The sequence below is a fragment of the Alosa sapidissima genome, chromosome 9, assembly GCF_018492685.1.
Source record: "Alosa sapidissima isolate fAloSap1 chromosome 9, fAloSap1.pri, whole genome shotgun sequence".
Lineage (NCBI taxonomy): Eukaryota > Metazoa > Chordata > Actinopteri > Clupeiformes > Clupeidae > Alosa > Alosa sapidissima.
The window spans coordinates 25,784,778-25,803,986 of record NC_055965.1 but is presented as its reverse complement, the minus strand read 5'-3'; the positions used below and the strand labels follow the sequence as shown (position 1 = coordinate 25,803,986).

Here is a 19,209-nt window from a genome sequence, read left to right as displayed (position 1 = left end):
GCTACATTGCTCAAGCCTTCTATTGCAACATGTTAATATACAGTATGTTGGTCAGCAGAGAGATTGTGCAATACCTGAAGAGACTGTATAAACTGGGGTGACTTTGGGAATGGCTGTAGCTGAAGAAAAACAAAAGAGAAAGTGTATTCATTATTAGTACCAAGTATAAAAGGGCAAATTGTTTTGCTCCAAAATGCATTCATTTATTACTTCATATGCAGTATTAATGCATATATTTATTCATTAACTCCATGTAACTGTAATGTATTTTGTCCACCATATATACAAACACATAATACATATGCACATATCTGCAAAAAAAGAAAGGTCACTTAGTGCCATTAATTCATAACTTCACTAAGACTGTCCAGTCCCAAACCGCCAGACAGTGACGTTTATTATGGTAATTTACAGTTTATCTCCTGTATAACACAACTCTTCTTACTTTCCTGTGTTATTTATATATTCATGAAGCATATCTACGATGAGGTGCACTATGGTATAAAATCCCTTATTTATTCTTGTAGCATACCTACAATGAGGTGCACGGTATAAAAGTCTAACACATACCTAAAAATGTGGTTCACAATATCAACAACACATCATTACTACACAAACACCATCACAGCCAGACCAGCACTGATGTACACAAGACCACCTGCACAATATCAACAACACATCATAACTACACAAACACCATCACAGCCAGACCAGCACTGATGTACACAAGACCACCTGCACAATATCAACAACACATCATAACTACACAAACACCACCACAGCCAGACCAGCACCAATGTACACAAGACCACCTGCACAATATCAACAACACATCATTACTACACAAACACCACCACAGCCAGACCAGCACTGATGTACACAAGACCACCTGGACAACACAACAACACATCATTACTACACAAACACCACCACAGCCAGACCAGCACTGATGTACACAAGACCACCTGGACAATATCAACAACACATCATTACTACACAAACACCACCACAGCCTAGGGTGGCCAGACGTCCTGCTTTAGGGAGGACAGTCCTGATTTTCAATGCCCTGTCCTGTGTCCTGCGCAACATCAAGCAGGAAGTGTATTTGTCCTCCTTTTTGAGACAGGCTTGAAGAGCGAAGTTCTAGAATCTTTGCTGGGACGCAGCACAATGTCCAATGCCATAACATATCTAGTCTAACAAATGATTGGCTAAGAGCGGTGTCAGATGAATATCTGAGCAGATATCATTGGTTAAAAACGTAGCCTAAACAAGGCTCCATGTGCTACTACGTCATATGTATTCCGGCTTCATTGACAGAAAGTTAGAATCATGCCAAAACGTAAGACCTCGTTCAATTCAGAATGGACAAAAGTGCATGAGTTTATATTGAAAATCAGTCGAGACTCCTTCCATGGCTTCTGCGAACTTTGTTGATGTGATGTTGACGTAAGCAACTCACTCACTCACACACACACAGATGAAGACACTGAAGACAAGTCCCCAAAAGACTGAAGCACTTTAGACTCACACACACACACACACACACACAGGGATGGATTACTGCACGGGCCTACCGGGCCCAGGCCCAGGGGCCCAAGGGGTCAGGGGGCCCTGAAGCCCAAGCCTTTGCATGGAATTACTGTCTCAATATCAACAAATCAGGATGTAGGCTATGAATCTGATTGAATTAAAGTACTGGCCATCCCAAAAATGCACCAGAATACAGGAAATCACAACAAACAAATTAAAAAAATTCTAGGGGAGGACAACACATGCAACAATTAGTGGGGGGCCCTTAATACATCTGGGCCCAGGGGCCCGAAAGTTCATAATCCATAGTTCATTCAAATGTATTGAATAACAAATACTGTGAACAAACACTTTTTGACTTTTCATTAATATTTTTTCCTATTCAGCTACATAAACATCATCTTTAAACCACACAAAATTGTATTATAAATGAGAGTATACCAGAGTCCTATGTACACCATAGTAATTTATTGATATGCCGTATAATGTCCTCCTTTTTGGTGTTATGGAAATGGTCATTCATCATTCATCATTACTACACAAACACCACCACAGACCAGCACCCATATACACAAGACCACCTACACAACACAACATAAGGGTGTTTTCATTCGTTGGTCCCTTTCAGCCTTGTAAACAAACTCAGATTGATGACTCAACATTTTCCGTGCATATCTGAACAAGGCAAACAAACTCAGACCCCACTAACGCGAACCGAACTGAGACCACCTCGGGAGGTAGTCTCGGTGCGGTTTGCTTTGAAGTCTGTGACATGGTTCGCATTATCTGTGCATTGTGAACACAAATCACCCTGGGTTCTCTTTCACATTTTGCATTGTAGGCTAGTCTATTTTGTCCTACTTGACTTGCCATTGCCAAAAGAGAAGGAATATTGTTTATTATTAAAAAAGTAAATATATTCATTAGGCTCATGATAGGCCTTACGTTACAGACACTTGTAGGCTAGCATAATTTGGCTACAGCCAAATGTTAGGCTGAATATCTTTTCAATCTCATAAAAAGCTACCTGAGGAGCTCAATGGGACAAAGTCGTCTCTCTGGACCTGCCATACTGTCGGTTGGTCGGACAATTTTGGAAAATGCAGCTAGCTTATGATGTAAGTGAGTATATCTTTTTTTATGTATTTGGGCTTATGTGTGTGCAGTCATAGCAATGAGATCCAGTGTGCAGTGTTTTTTCATGCATTATGGTGCACCTTGACCAGTGTTTTTTTGCTGTGATGTGTGTACTCCCAATTTTGTCAATCATCTATTATATGCGTCCTTGATAGTACTTGTGGACATTGTGTCATCACATGCTGTAATGGGGCGGGGGGGTGTCTGCACAAGGTGACTGCACAAGGGCTTGTTGGCTTGTTATGCCACTGCGATCAAATTAGATCTGCTGCAATGGAGATTGAGAGAGGACCCAAAAAGGACCCTTATGTAACATGCTGTTTTGATATTGACATTGTAAACGTTTTCTAAAAAGACTGAAAAGCAGTTTGCAGTAAAGCTAACCACAACATCGTCTATCAGAGAAAAAACAAATAGCGAGCAGCCTATGATAACCTAATTAATTGCTCGTTGGGCCGGATTAAAGTGTGTGGCGGGCCGGATCTGGGCCATAGTTTGCTCAACTCTGCACTAATACAACTAAAGTGATAGTACAACATGAAAGGTACAGAGGCCATTGAATATATATGTATGAATAGTATTATAGTTCTAGCTCTAGATGTGTGAATGACACTGCTGATTCTAAAGAATGTCTAAAGAAGCTGATGTGGGATCAAACAGAATTTGTGGCGAGATTGGACTCAGATGCTGGTTCTGGTTTCCCTCACTTGAAGAAACTGATGTGGGATCAGTCTGAATGTGTGTGGCAGGATCAGACTCAGATGCCAGTTCTGGTTTTCTTGATGTGTTCTCAGACGGCTGTGTTGCAACACGTGTAGTCACTAAAACAAGAAGACACATTTGATAGGAAAGATTAAAATTAAAAACCACACAGGTCTGAGATATGGGAAGTCAGAATGACCACAAGGCTACAGCTCACTCAGTTCCTGCACAGTGTTTCCTCAGATGATCATACTACAATCTCAAAATATTGAGCATTAGTATAATAAAGTATATTTGCCCCATATGTTTCTTACAAATCAAATAATACATAATGTTATGTTTGTTGTATTTTACATTATTGAAAGAATGCACACTTATACTACGATAGCCTAGCATTGTCATTATAATGAAACTAATATCGCAATTGCTCTTGTGTCCATTTAACTTTCCAGATGTGAAGAGAAAACAGTTGAACTGGGTACCTGACATGCTGTTAGCGGTGGTTGTGGTGCCTCCAGGGTTGACTTCTGGAATGACAGATACATGTTTAGGGGTGTGACAACAGAGAGAGAGAAAGAGAGAGAGACAGAGAGAGAGAGAGAGAGAGAGAGAAAGAGAGAGAGAAAGAGAGAGAGAGAGAGATTGTAGGGAGAACAGGAACAATACAATAAGCTGTAGAGCACTCCCCAGTCACACACACATATACAAACCCAAGCAACACAACACAACTCTCTCTCTTAACAAAAAAGAACACAATTTGCAAAGTAACATAAGTTGCATAGTTTCACATATTTTTTGTTTTTTTATAACCATATGAATGACATGATGAGTTACAACTACGGCCCAAAATTACGTGCTGCAATTTCACCAAACCAACATCTTGTGACGAGTATTGATTTTTTATGTCACATACCTACTTTGAGGTACACCTTAGTGTAGAAATCCCATCCCCATCTGTCAACTCCACAGAAGTAGATCCCAGCATCCTCTTGGGTCAGATTCTGGATGATCACAGTGAAGGTTTCTTTGTCCTCATCCTGCAGAGAAAGTCTGCGAGTCCATTCAACATGTCTGTTGGACTGGATGATTTTAACACCATCTTTCAGTAGATATTTTGGATGTGACGAGTTTTGAGATGGACAGTTGATAACAGCATTTCCTCCCTCATAGCCTGTCACTGTGATGTCACACCTCACACAGCTCAGCACTGACAGAGAGACAGACAGAGAGAGAGAGTCACGGACACACAAAAAAACAACACAACACATCCTCTTCCTTAACAAAAAAGAACACAAGTTGCATAGTAACACAAAGACTCTTACTTGTCAGCGACAGGAAGGTGAATTTTATGTCTGCCATCATTTTATTTCAAAAAGGGCAGTCTTCTTCAGTGATTGTGTCCATAGCAGTTGGAACATTTGCAATTTCTTTACTACACTTTACCAATCCTCAAAACAAGAAACAAATATAATTTCAATTAATTGAAGACAAACTAACATAAAATGATGTAATGACATAATAGTGTCATATTAAAGTAATCAGATCCAGTAAATAAGTTTGCCAGTATTCAACAAAAGCAGCTCACCCTTAATTTGACACACCACTGTCTTTAATCCTGATGTTTGAAGTTGAACTCAATCGCCAGATTTCAAGATGACAAAGTTGTTATATGTGTCCCACAATCTCGTCTGAACAGGGAAGGGTACATGTTGATGAAACGTTGATGAAATGTTGATACTACGAATCAAACAAATGTCTCTGGTTTATTTTCTCTCTTTCTCAGTTGATCTCTGCTCGTCACCACTACTATAGTTGACAGCTGTATGTGACTTCCCACACGCACCACCACTCTCTCTCTCCCTCTCCGCCGTGTGCACGCTAAACTCAGATGCACACGCGGTTTGAAACGTCGGTCTCGCGTGCTCGCTCGCTGTAGATTCAGTGAGATTTTATCTAATTTGCGGGCATCAGGGAGCCGTTATCAATATGCGGAGACTTGGGATGTCTCTCTCCCTCTGTCTCTGGTCTCTCTCTCTCTCTCTCTATCACAACAGGTGTTATCTACCATGCCTTTCTCTGAATCTGTTCATTTGACCTCTAACCTACTGCCCAATACTCACTCTTTCTCTCTCATGTCTTACTGGTCTCACACTAGCTATAACATATCTGTTGTCACAGAGAGGTGTCAGGTTTCACTCTGAGTCAGAAGGGGATGTGGGGATGGATTTTTTCACTGGCACATGATGTCCTTTATGAAGGCAAAGGTCACTCTAGCTTGAATCTGATGTCCAAGGGCAAAGCCATAGGCCAATCACAAAGCCATAGGCCAATCACAATCTCTGAAGATATTATGTGTAAAAGGCCAATCACAATCTCTGAAGATATTATGTGTAAAAGGCCAATCAAATTCACCTTTACTGGGCGTAAGAGCAACCATTCACAAACCAAGCAATACAAATTGTTATGAACATTGCTGTGACATGATGATCTTAAAGCATTTATTCAAGCTCCTCAACTGATTTATTGTATTGACCCACAGCCTACACACACAGATACGGGAGGGGTGGTAGCAGAGGACTAAATACGACTGGCCGTGGCTGCAGCCTGCAAGACGCTTCAGTTGAACTCAAAACCACAGGGTATTTCTGACCACGCTGCAGTGTGTCTGTGTGTGTGTGTGTGTGTGTGTGTGTGCGTGTGTGTGATTGTGGCTCAGGTTTGTCAGGCTACATTTTTCTGACGATAGCAGGAAGCTTCCGTGAAAAGAAATAAACCACATGGTACTTCAGAGGAAATTGACCAACTGCAGCAGCTCTCTCTCTCTCTTGCTTTCTCTCTCTCTCTCTCTCACACACACACACACACGCACATACAAGCTGTACAATACAAGTGAAGCTTCAAACTTATGCTGTAACAACAAAACAGCATTACGGTCGCAGTTATCTCATATATTTACTTCATTAATAAGTATTTAGAATGTTTATGATAACGAATGGTCCAGGATCTTGATATAGGCATAATTAAAGTGTCCTTAAAGATTTAGGGGAAGAACAATTTGTTCATTATCACAACAATGTAGCAACTTGACACATTATTTAATTGACCAAATGCCATACAAACTCATGAATAGGAAAAATGCCATACAGTTCTATCATGCTGTAGTATGAGGCTAAAACTATAGGCTCTGTGTCCCGGATTGGGGTTCAGGTCTGATAAACGATAAACTGCATCAACCTGGATGATGTTGGGGTTCAGGTCTGATAAACTACAAAAGGCAAACTGCTATAAATACATTAGTTTGTTTATGTGTACCGGTAGTTCTTTCAAAATTCTAATTGTCAACAGATATGTGTCTAAGAAATACAAAAAAAAAAAAAAAAAAAACAGAGATCATATGACAGAAAAAACCTACTGGAGGCACTTTTGTTAATGGGGATTAAATGACTTCCTAATCACTTGAATTCCATTAGCTACTACTGTCTAGTCCATGGCTGCAGTCTCTGGTGTGTTGAAGAACAGGCTCTGATAAACTGCATCAGGTTGGGTGGTGTTGGGGTTCAGGCTCTGGTAAACTGCATCAGGTTGGGTGGTGTTGGGGTTCAGGCTCTGGTAAACTGCATCAGGTTGGGTGGTGTTTGGGTCTTCAAAGTAAGCAGTCTCCTAATTTGCACATTTCGTTATTTGCACATATGTTATCTTTTAGGAAAGAGTACCAGGAATAATATTTGCAATTGACTTCATTTCCCACAATGCCATTCACTCACCTTCCTTCAGTGAGGTGCCGGGGAAGAAAGCAGAAACAGAGGACAAAGACAAAGGACAACGTGTGTGTTGTAGCCTACATGTAAAGAATATGTAGAAATTATTTAAAAAAAAACAAATACTACACTCCATCCAAAATATAATATCTTTATTTTGAGCCAATAACACAATATAAAATAACTGTATTAGAACAATATTGGTAGACATGTGTGTGGCAGATGGCAAAGGTGGCACTCTCCTATTGACTTACACTACACAGAATAAAGAGATGTGAAGAGAGAGCCACACTGATGCTTGTTGCATGCAAGCTTTAGTGGATATCTGGGCAACACAAAGCTCAGACCTTGACATTATGTCAAAATGGTTGCTTCTCCACATTATGTTATCTCTAGGTCAATTTGAAATGTTTTACATAAATAAAAACTCCACAAAGCTCTTTAAAGTCATACCCAATTTTCAAAAACGTTAATCCAAGACTTTGCACTTTGACTATCTTGATTAATTGTCGAGTATATCACAGCATCATCTCTTTCATCTCTTGAGGTACTTCCCTGTTTGTCTCCCCCTGCTGGTGGGTCAGTGAATCTCACAGTGGCGTACTGGAGAGACTCCTCGCTTCGGTCAAAGCGAACTGTGGAGTAGTCTACTGAGTCTGGATTCTGATTGGGCGGTGACGAGACGTTGGAATAGATGGCTGAAGGATCTGTGCTGAAAGGGGCGTGTCTGGAGGTGTGGTTACCGGGGCTGATTGTGACCTCAGCATAGTGGACACTGGAGACACAAGGAAGAAAGGAGCATTATGTAATATGAGCCTGACATCAATGTGTCAGAAGTCATGACAAGACACTGTCAGGTAACTTGATATTCCTCACACACACACACAAACACACACACACACACACAGACACACACTCTCTCTCTCTCTCACACACACACACACACACACACACACAGACATATCACCTGTTGGGTAAGAGAGGAGCATCATTTTAAGAAGAGCCTGTCATGACAACATAACACTGTCACCTTCATGCCCTGTCACACACGCGCGCGCACACACACACACACACGCACACACACACACACACACACACACACACACACACACACACACACACACAGAGATATTTCACCTGTTGGGTATTTCCTGAGCTGTGGTTAGGTTTTTGTCCAACAGGGAGGGCTGTGTGACACAAAAAGACACAAACAATTAGAGATGAGTGATGGAAGGAGAATGGGAGTGAGTGAGTGTGTTACAAGCTGATGATGAGAATGAGTTCATGGGTATGTGGGTTATGAAGGACATCTCTCACCTGATGCCTTCCTGCTTCTGGTCTTCTGTTTGTAGAGCATGAAGAGGCTGAGGACCAACATAAACACCACCACAGCCAGACCAGCACCGATGTACACAAGACCACCTGGACAATATCAACAACACATCATTACTACACAAACACCACCACAGCCCAGCACCGATGTACACAAGACCCCCTGGACAACACATCCTTACTACACAAACACCACCACAGCCAGACCAGCACCGATGTACATAAGACCACCTGGACAACACAACAACACATCATTACTACACAAACACCACCACAGCCAGACCAGCACCGACGTACACAAGACCACCTGGACACTACTATGTAAGATTTACACTTTAGAGAGGTGATACATTACACAGCTGATACATGCATCAATACTATGACCTTGACCATGACCTGCAACACAAGATCCCCTGAACAATGAAATACTGATACTCATTACAGAGACAACATAGGTTACAAACTGTGTACCTACTACATTACCACTGGTACAGTATGACCACAGCACAACAGTCCCAATTATGGGGATCAACTACTGTATAAATACTGTGCATCGGCACTATGCCACTTATTAATTGGTGTGTGAATCCAAATACCAATGAATAATTCAAAGGAATGTGAAGGATCACCGCACAATAAACCAGCAAAGAAATTCCACCAGTGTGTCACTTTCCTTTGAATCTATTGACGACTGCACCTCACCAGCACCTGGAAGGCTGTGCACATGAACTTTATCCTTTTTACCAATTAATAATTCCTTTGTATCATAGGCCTACTATGCATCCCTATTTAGGTGTTATATGTATTTATGCAGACCATACATGTTACCAATATTGTGTATTCTGTGCTTGCGTATTGTTTATATTATGCTTTTTTTTACTGTTAGAATGCAGTATCCAAAAATGGCCACTTAACCCCGAGTTGCTCTGGGGACAGTGGCCCTTGTAATATAATTAACATGTATTGAGCATTGAGATGTATAAATGTGTCTGCTGAATGAATACATGTAAATGTAAATGTACTGTTATGTACCAACTGATGACATTGATAATGACGATCATCCCCTCACCTGATGCACCTGATGTGGGATCAGACTGAATGTGTGTGGCATGATCGGACTCAGATGTCGATTCTGGTTCCCTTGCTGTGTTCTCAGATGGCTGTGTGGAAGTTGCAACACGGGTAGCCACTGGGACAAGAAGACACATTTGATAAAAAGGATTCAAATTAAACCACATGTGTCTAAGAATAGGGAAGTGAATATGACCACATACACTGCAGCTTGTCCAGTTTTCACATAGTTTAATCTGATACTGATACTACAATCTCAAAAGACATGAAAAAAGAAATATACAGTATGCTTGCTCCATAAGTCACAAATTAAATAGCCTAAAACATAACAGTAAGCTTTTCTGGTTATTGTCTGGTTATTGTTATTGTCTGGTTATTCTGGTTATTGTAAATAATAGTATGTAAGTGATTCACAACCCAATGTAATATTCATGACTGATCATGAGTAAAGCAAACATATTTTTGTAAGGTCAGCTAGAGTGTCCTCTGAGCAATTTCATACTCAAATAGAGGGAATATGTTGGGGGTTGCAATTGGGGAGTTGGGATACCTGAAATGCTGCTAGCAATGGCTGTGGTGCCCTAAGTGGTGACTTTGGGACCAACAGGAACATGATCAGATGACACAAGAACATATCATTGACCATACAAATAAAGCATTTACGACAGAGAAAAGAACTGAATATTCCATATATATATATGCATTTACGACAGAAGCATGAAAAACATGATATTCTATCTACTATAATTGTGAATAGCATGGTGATACCAGCCCAGACTTAAGCCTTTAACATTCACCAAACTGACATTCATTGAGATGTATTGAATTTGTATATGACATACCTACTTCAAGGTTCACTTTGGTGTAATATAAATCTGGTCCCCTCGTGTCAACTCCACACCAGTAGGTCCCAGCATCCTTTAAAGTCAGTTTATGGATGGTCACACTGAAGAAGTTGTTGTTGTTCTTGTACTTCAGAGATACTCTCTCTCTCTGTGGGTCCACTCTTTATTCCCATCCAACTGAAAGATTTCATTATAATCCCCTTTCAGTAGATATTTTGGGGACGAGGTAAACACCCCAACTGAACAGTTGATGACAGCATCTCCTCCCTCATAGCCTCTCACTGTGATATCTTTGCAAGTCACACAGCTCAACACTGACAGACAGACAGAATGAGAGAGAAACGGAGAGAGAGAAATGGAGAGAGAGAAACGGAGAGAGAGAAGGGGAGAGAGAGAAATGGAGAGAGAGAAACGGAGAGGGAAAAGAGGGAGGGGTGGAGGAGGAAGAACATGAGAAACACAAAGTGTTAGAGCAGTCGGTGGCTATTGGTCCGTAATTGTTTTTTCATTATTCAGCAATTATAGACACATTTGCAGTATTTGCTTCTTGTGTATACACTCACTCACTCACTCACTCTCTCGCACACACACACACACAATCACTCACTCACTCACATACACTCACTCACTCACACACTCACACACACACACACACACACACACACACACACACACACATACACACACAAATAAAAAAGAAAATCATTTGCAGTAAAAAAACTATAAAGACTGGTCAGAGGGAAGAGAGTGAGTGTCATGCCAGTCTTCATTTTATAACAGCTTCTTCAATGACTCTGTCCATAGCTGTCTGAAGGGGCATTCATAATCTCTTCACTAATGCGCAAAACATGACAAAAAATAATAATAATCTTAATTTATTGAAGATAAATATTCAATGCTCCCAATTTCCTTATAGTTCCTCCTGAAAACATATTCACAAAATGGCATCACATTAAGATATCAAATTGATAAAATCAGGAAGATCAGTACGTCAGTATTCAGTAAAAGCAGCTCACCCTTAATTTGCCACTTTACAGTCTTTTTTAATCCTGATTTTTGAAGTTGAACATTATCTCCGGATTTCAAGATAACAGTGTTGTCTGTGTCCCTCAGTCTCATCTGAGCCGGGGAGAGCACATCTTGTTGAAACTTTATCCCTGATCGCTTCAGCTGTACTGAGAGTCAGATGTTCACGTGTCTCTGGTTCATTTTTTCTCTTTCTCAGTTTCTCTCTACTCGTCACTACAACACTACAGCTGACATATGCGTATACGTATGTTCCTGAATCTCACTTCGCACTTTTCTCTCTCTCTCTCTCTCTCTCTCTCTTTCTCTGTCTGTCTGCCAGACATGTATTTTCTTTGCAACTTTTAGCATTTGACCTCTAACCTACATCTGGTCCAATAATCTCCCTCTTCCTCTCTTCTGTGCCCTCAGTAACACACTATCTATCATCTGCTATCACACTGCTTATTGAGTCTGAGGGTTGTCCGAGGTGTCATGTTTCACTCTGTGTCAGAAGGGGATGTGGGGATGGGTAGAGGGCGGGTATTTTCACTGGCCCATGATGACCTTTATGAAGGCAAAGGTCTCTCTAGCTCTCATCTGATGCTCATGTGCAAAAGCCACTGCCAAATAAAGATACTATGTGTAGAAGGCTTATCAAATTCACATTTAATGGGCGTCAACAGACAATAGCAACACTTACAAACCAAGCAATACAACTCAATACAAATGGGATAAACATTGCTGTGACATGTTGATCTTAATGCATTTATTCAAGCTTCTCAGCTGATTCATTTTGTTGACCCACAGCCTACACACACAGATAATAAGGTAGTATGGGGGGGGGGGGGGGGGTGGTAGCTGAGAGGACTACATAGGACTGGTCTTGGCTGCAGCCTGCAGGAAGCTTCACTCAAAACCACAGGGTATTTCTGACCATGCTGCTGTTGCAGTAGCTCAGTACACAATCACACATACACACAAACAAATACCACAACATACACACAAGAAGACCTGCTTGTTTTATCTTATTACATTTGAATAATGAGCAGGCACATAATATGTTATCTTTCAGGGAAAGTAGTAGAGAAGACTAGAGCATGATAGTAGTTAGCAATTACAGCCAAGCAGTGTGTCTGTGTGTGCATGTGTGCATGTGTGTGTGTGTGTGTGTGTGTGTGTGTGTGTGTGTGTGTGTGTGCGTGTGTGTGTGTGTGTGCATGTGTGTGCATGTGTGTGTGTGTGTGTGTGTGTGTGTGTGCATGTGTGCGTGTCTGTGGCTCAGGCTTGGCCAAGGCTACATTGTTCAGATGATAGCAGGAAGCTTCAGTGAAAATAAACCACATGGTACTTCAGAGGAAATTTACCACCCTGCAGCAGCTCACACACACACACACACACACACACACACACACAAAATAACCTTTGTATTGTGATGCTTCAAGCTTGTACTGTAACAAAGAAACAGCGCTATGGTCACAGTTATCTCATGTCTTTACTTCATGACCCTTTAAGAATTATATATATTGTTTATGATAACTTATGGTCGATGATCTTGATATAGGCATAAGTTAAGTGTCCCTTAAGATTTAGTGGGGAAAAATATGTTCATTTTCATAACAATGTAGTCATTTGATTATTTAATTGACTACAGTACATGTCATACAAACACATGAATATGAACAAATGGAATACAGTTATATCATGCTTGATTACGAGACAAGAACAGAGGTCGTGTCTCCCGTGCAGCAGGATTGGGGTTCAGGTCTGATAAACAATACACTGCATCAGCCTGGGTGATTTTGGGGTTCAGGTCTGATAAACTACAAAAGGCAAACTGCTATAAATACATTAGTTTATTTATGTGTAGTTATTTAAAAAAATTCAACACATATCATCATATTACAAGAAGACCTACTGGAGGCGTTTTTGTTCATAGGGATATAATGACTTCCTTATCACTTGAATTTCCCTCTGACCCCACTAACCAAATGCTTTGGATGACCAGTTCCAGACCATGCATGTCCTTATATGGAGGCTCCTTTTTAGCTCAAATTACCCCTGCTGTTTCACCACGCCAACCTCAGAATGTTTTCACAAACTGAAGAATAACTTTTCATAAAAACACCACATTCTATTAGCTACTACTGTCTAGTGCATGACTGCAGTCTCTGATGTGTTGAAGAACAGGCTCTGGTAAACTGCATCAGGTTGGGTGGTGTTGGGGTTCAGGCTCTGGTAATGGGTGGTGTTGGGGTTCAGGCTCTGGTAAACTGCATCAGGTTGGGTGGTGTTGGGGTTCAGGCTCTGATAAACTGCATCAGGTTGGATGGTTTTGGGGTTCAGGCTCTGGTAAACTGCATCAGGTTGGGTTGGGTTGTGGTTCAGGCTCTGGTAAACTGCATCAGGTTGGGTGGTGTTGGGGTTCAGGCTCTGGTAGACTGCATCAGGTTGGATGGTGTTGGGGTTCAGGCTCTGGTAAACTGCATCAGGTTGGGTGGGGTTGTGGTTCAGGCTCTGGTAATCTGCATCAGGTTGGGTGGTGTTGGGGTCTTCAAAGTCAGCAGTCTCCTAATTGGCATATTTACAGTTATGTTATATTTTAGGAAAGAGTACCAGGAATAACATTTGCAATTGACTTCATTTCCCACAATGCCATTCACTTACCTTCCTTGAGTGTCCTCCCTCTGCTCTATCTGAGGTCAGATGTCTTGGAGCTGCTTATCAAGACAGAACAAAACACTTGTTTACTTGATCAACCCAAAGTGTGAGAGAGACATAAAAGACTTGGAGTGTTTCACACATTGGCAATGGAGTATGTCACAAATTGATGGAGTTTGTGTGAGTGTGTGTGTGTGTGTGTGTGTATGTGTGCCTACAGACACAGATAATAAGGTATGAGAGGGGTGGTAGCTGAGAGGACTACATAGGACTGGCCGAGGCTGCAGCCTGCAGGAAGCTTCACTCAAAACCACAGGGTATTTCTGACCACGCTGCTGTTGCAGTAGCTCAGTACACGATCACAAATACAGAGAAAACACATATACACACACAAGAAGACCTGCTTGTTTTATCCATTCACTTTGGATATTGAGCAGGCACATACAGTATGTTATCTGTCAGGGAAAGTGGTAGAGAAAACTAGAACATGATATATGTCATTTGTTCATGTTTGTGTGCATGTGTGTGCGTGTGTGCATGCGTGCATATGTGCATGTGTGTGCGTTTGTGTGTGTGTGTGTGTGTGTGTTTCGCTTACCCTCTGTTGGTCTCTCTCTCCTCTGTCTCCTCTGCATGTAGAGTACACCAGTGACCAGTATGATCATGAGTATTGACACTGCAGCTGCTGCCACACTTGCACTTATAAACACACCTGGATTCACACAACACGACACAACACTCAATGCAACACATCATTGTAAATTATGTAAATTAAATGGGAATATAAAATGCAGATGATATATAGATATATAATGCAGATATATAGAAGAGGTTTCTAGGCCATGTATACTTCAATATCTGACAAAAGGACCCTGAACAAACTGATCAACATCTTGGACAATGAATGTCATCCACTCTACAGCACTATTAAAAAGCAAAAGAGCTTGATCAGCTGGAGACTTCGCTCACTGCCATGCACAACTGAAAGGCTGAGGAAGTCATTTGTCCCCAGGGCCATTGAACTGTTCAATGCCTCACTAAAGGGAAGAGGAGAGATAGACTTCTCTGCTTAGTCTGTCTACCTCTCCACCCTCTCCATGTTTGAGTACTGACTGCCCACTACTGCTTTACTACTGTTTTACTAATGTCCACAGCCTAATGTTTTCACTACTGTTTTACTGCTACACTGTTTTTCATGCTATATTAGCACACATGATCAATGGCTGCGGTCAGGCTTCTGCTACAATACTGAATGAATGAATGGCTATAACCCTATTACCTCAACCTGTTCTTGCACTGACATAGTTTTTTATATTACCTTGTTTACATTATACTTTACTCTCCTATTTGTTTGTATTATTTATGCTGGTCTCTAGACCTTACTCTTGCACTGTTGGACTAATGCTGGACTACTTTTTGCACCTTCACCATGACACTCACTCTCTTGAGCACCTTGCCATGCACACATAACTAAAGGACTAATGTTGGACTACTTTTTGCACCTTCACCATGACACTCACTCTCTTGAGCACCTTGCCATGCACACATAACTAAAGGACTAATGTTGGACTACTTTTTGCACCTTCACCATGACACTCACTCTCTTGAGCACCTTGCCATGCACACATAACTAAAGGACTATGGTTGGACTACTTGTTGCACCTTCACCATGACACTCACTCCCTTTAGCACCTCACCAGTCCTGGCCCTGTCACTACAAGCGTCTTATGCTTGATCACCCTCAAGCACATTGGACTTTTTAAATTGAATTTATATAGTGTATTTAGTATTTAGTTTTGTTAGTTTTCGTATCTGTCTTATATTCTACTGTCTTTATTGTACAGTGGATTTTAGTTATATGTTTATACTTATACTTGTGTTTACCATTTCTGCTGTAAGTGCATGTTGTGTGTGATGTCTGTACACTACTGAGACCCTTGAATTTCCCCTTGGGGATCAATAAAGTATCTATCTATCTATCTATCTACTTCCGTATACAAAGAATTTGGTCTCTGCATTTATCCCATCCGTGAATTAGTGAACACAAAGAGCACACAGTGAGGTGAAGCACACACAACCCCAGAGCAGTGAGCTGCCTTGCTACAGCGGCGCTCAGGGAGCACTGAGAGGTTAGGTGCCTTGCTCAAGGGTACTTCAGCTGTGGATGTGGGCATAGGAGAGCAGTGCTCAACTACTTCCCCTGCCGACATTTTTCCTAGTGATCAGGGATCAAACCGGCAAACCTTCGGTTACAAGCCTGAAGCCCTAACCAGTAGGCCATGGCTGCCCCTCAATAATTTGCTGCCTACCTTGGAGTTAGATAAGATGTTACATACCATTGTCTGTATGTCCAATAATAGTTTGAATCCATGAACCCATCTTAGCATAATTCACTGAAAGTGGGTTGTTTCAGTTAGCTTATAGCTAGCCTGTAGCTAAAAGGCAGGTATAGGCTAACAGGATCAACCCACTTTCAGTGAATTATGCTAGGCTAGGCTAGACAGTCTATTTGAGGGCCAGTCTATATCAGGGCCAAAGTCAGTCTGTTGCTCTATAAGATCATTTCTGATTGATTTAACCTAAACATATAACATAAACAGCAGACAGAGAAGGGGGCATAGATATTTGAAAGCTAGATAACGCATTGGGCTCCAGAACGTATGTAAATAGCGCTGCCATCTTGGTGGGGGCAACAATAAATGGACTCTGACTGGAAAGCAGACAGGTGTATCTGATTGCCGGCAAGTGTTGCCATAGACAGTAAACATGTTACCCCCAGCAATATGGCGGCCGCGTTTACGATGCCACCTAATAGAACTCGACGGACACTGCAGTATCTAGCTTTCTAATATCTATGGATGAGGGTACCTGATGTGTTTTTGTTGGTGGCTGTGCTGCCTCCTGTGGTGTATTCAGGAATGACAAGTGTGGGTGTAGTACCTTGGATAACTGTGAACATGAGATACAAGATATATAAGAGAAACAACAACATACAACAAGACACATTTACAGCCAACTAGGCTACTTTTAATTTTACCAGTTTCAGTGATGAATACCAATCAAGTCTCATTTAGTACATCCACCAATCATTCAATATACATTTTGTAAAATTGATATCATGTTTCATTTAGCTTACGTGCCTACTTCAAGGCTCACTGTTCTGCCGTACAGATCATAGTCCTTTCCTGCTACTCCGCACCAGTAGGTTCCAGTGTCCTTTGCTATCAGGTTATGGATGGTCACAGTGAAGGTGTTTCTGTCCTTTATGTCTTGCATAGATATTCTCCCTCTGTGGATCCAGTTAGAAGATCCATCAGAGCGAATAACTTCAGCACCGTCTATATAGTCTCCTTTCAGTAAGTACTTTGGGATGGATTCATAACGCTCATGAAATGGACAGTTGATGACAGCATCACCACCTTCATATCCTCTCACTGCGACGCTTCCATTACAATCACTTTCACAATTCACTGCTGATGGAGACGGAATGAGAGAGAGAGAGAGTAATATAATAGATGGAGAAAACAAACAACTCAAAGGGCTTTACTGTTTTGACTTTAAAGTTGTTTTCTCCTACTTCCGTCTTGGAAATGTAAGAGACACATCTAATCTAAGCTTTGCACAGTTTGTCTGTGTAATCCCTGTTGTGTTGAACTGTGCAGTCAGGGAATGAACCAACCACCTTTTGGTCATAAGTGTGATTCCTTAACCAGTAGGTCACAGTTGCTCACAACATATGTACTGCTTAACTATGTATCAGTTGGCTACCCTAACCTCAGCATAAGATTGACCACTAAGCTTTTACATTGACCAAAGATTTAACTCAAGAAAATGTGTTGACCAAATGGGTTCATAGGCTATGTAGCTATGCTCAATGCCAAACAGACAGTAAATAAAATAATCCAATATCCATTCAACCATCCAGTGCTACAATGCATAAGAAAGTGTATCCTAATAAATATATACACACAATATAACACTGAATACACAATTAAAACATGTACAACAAACTACATCAAATGTTAATCTCGTTGCCCATACTAATACGTTCCAAACAGCAATCCAGTCAGTTATGTTAACATACCTACTTCTAGAATCGACATTATGTAACACGTTTCACATGTCACGTCAACTCCACACCAATACATATTAGAATCCTCCAGGGTCAGATTATGGATAGTCACAGTAAAGATGTCTTTGTCCTTCATGTCCAGCAGAGATACCCTCCCTCGATGGGTCCATTCTGCAATACCGTCGGAGTGGATGACTTCTACAGGGTTTTCCTGTTCATTCTTCACTCTTCGCAGGTACTTTGGGGAGGACTCGTAGCCCTTCTTGGATGGACAGTCAAGGACAGCATCTCCTCCCTCATATCCTCTTACCTGGATCACTTTATGCCTAACACAGCTCAACACTGACAGAGACACAGATGGAGATAGGAAAGAGACCAAACACAATTGGCACAAAGGGGAGCATGCCTATGTTCCCACAGCCCTATGTTCCCTAACCATAACCCACCCACCCACACCTCAGGCCTAACCCTAACCCACCTAACCCTAACCCACCCACCCACACCTCAGTCCTAATCCTAACCCTAACCCTCCCACCCACACTTCAGGCCTAACCCTAACCCTAATCCCAAACCCAACCACAACCCTAGTCCTAACCCTAACCCACCCACCCACACTTCAGGCCTAACCCTAACCCTAATCCCAAACCCAACTCAAACCCTAGCCCTAACCCTAACCATAGAAATGTGGGAACATAGGGCTGTGGGACCGTTGAGCTGTGGGTACATAGGGCTGACCCCGCCACTTAGAACAGTTAACTTAAACACACTCAATGAGCAAAGTGTCTCTTACATAAACTAAAACTATTGTGTAGTGTGTGGGAGCATTGATCTGAGCATTGCTCTCTCGTGGTTCTGAGACAAATTGCATAGGTACTCTACCGTCATAAAAAAGATGCACTTACCATGAAAGTGAAGAAGTATGAGTTTGATGGAAGTATTCATTTCAAAAAGAGTAGTGTTGTTCTTCACTGATCATATCCACAGCAGTCAGTCACACTGTTTATTTTAGTTCTCTACACCTATTGAACTTTGAGAACATTCATAGCCTACATTGGTGTTTTATCTGGCTGAAACGACATTCCCTGGGTCCTTT

At 41.4% G+C, this 19,209-nt stretch overlaps 2 protein-coding genes across 2 annotated transcripts; both read right to left on the bottom strand.

Moving 5' to 3' along the window:
- Positions 1–7,267: 7,267 nt before the first annotated feature.
- On the bottom strand, positions 7,268–11,833 carry LOC121718487 (CMRF35-like molecule 8). Its single transcript, XM_042103499.1, has 7 exons — positions 11,772–11,833; positions 10,362–10,539; positions 10,084–10,155; positions 9,532–9,651; positions 8,448–8,552; positions 8,268–8,317; positions 7,268–7,905 (listed from the first exon to the last, which is right to left on the bottom strand). Exons 1-7 carry the CDS (start codon positions 11,831–11,833, stop codon positions 7,578–7,580), a joined length of 915 nt encoding a protein of 304 aa, XP_041959433.1. The 3' UTR covers positions 7,268–7,577.
- A 990-nt stretch (positions 11,834–12,823) lies between these two features.
- On the bottom strand, positions 12,824–19,058 carry LOC121718486 (CMRF35-like molecule 6). The gene is made up of 5 exons (XM_042103498.1): positions 19,019–19,058; positions 18,165–18,458; positions 16,913–16,993; positions 14,643–14,756; positions 12,824–12,834 (listed from the first exon to the last, which is right to left on the bottom strand). Exons 1-5 carry the CDS (start codon positions 19,056–19,058, stop codon positions 12,824–12,826), a joined length of 540 nt encoding a protein of 179 aa, XP_041959432.1.
- Positions 19,059–19,209: the final 151 nt, after the last annotated feature.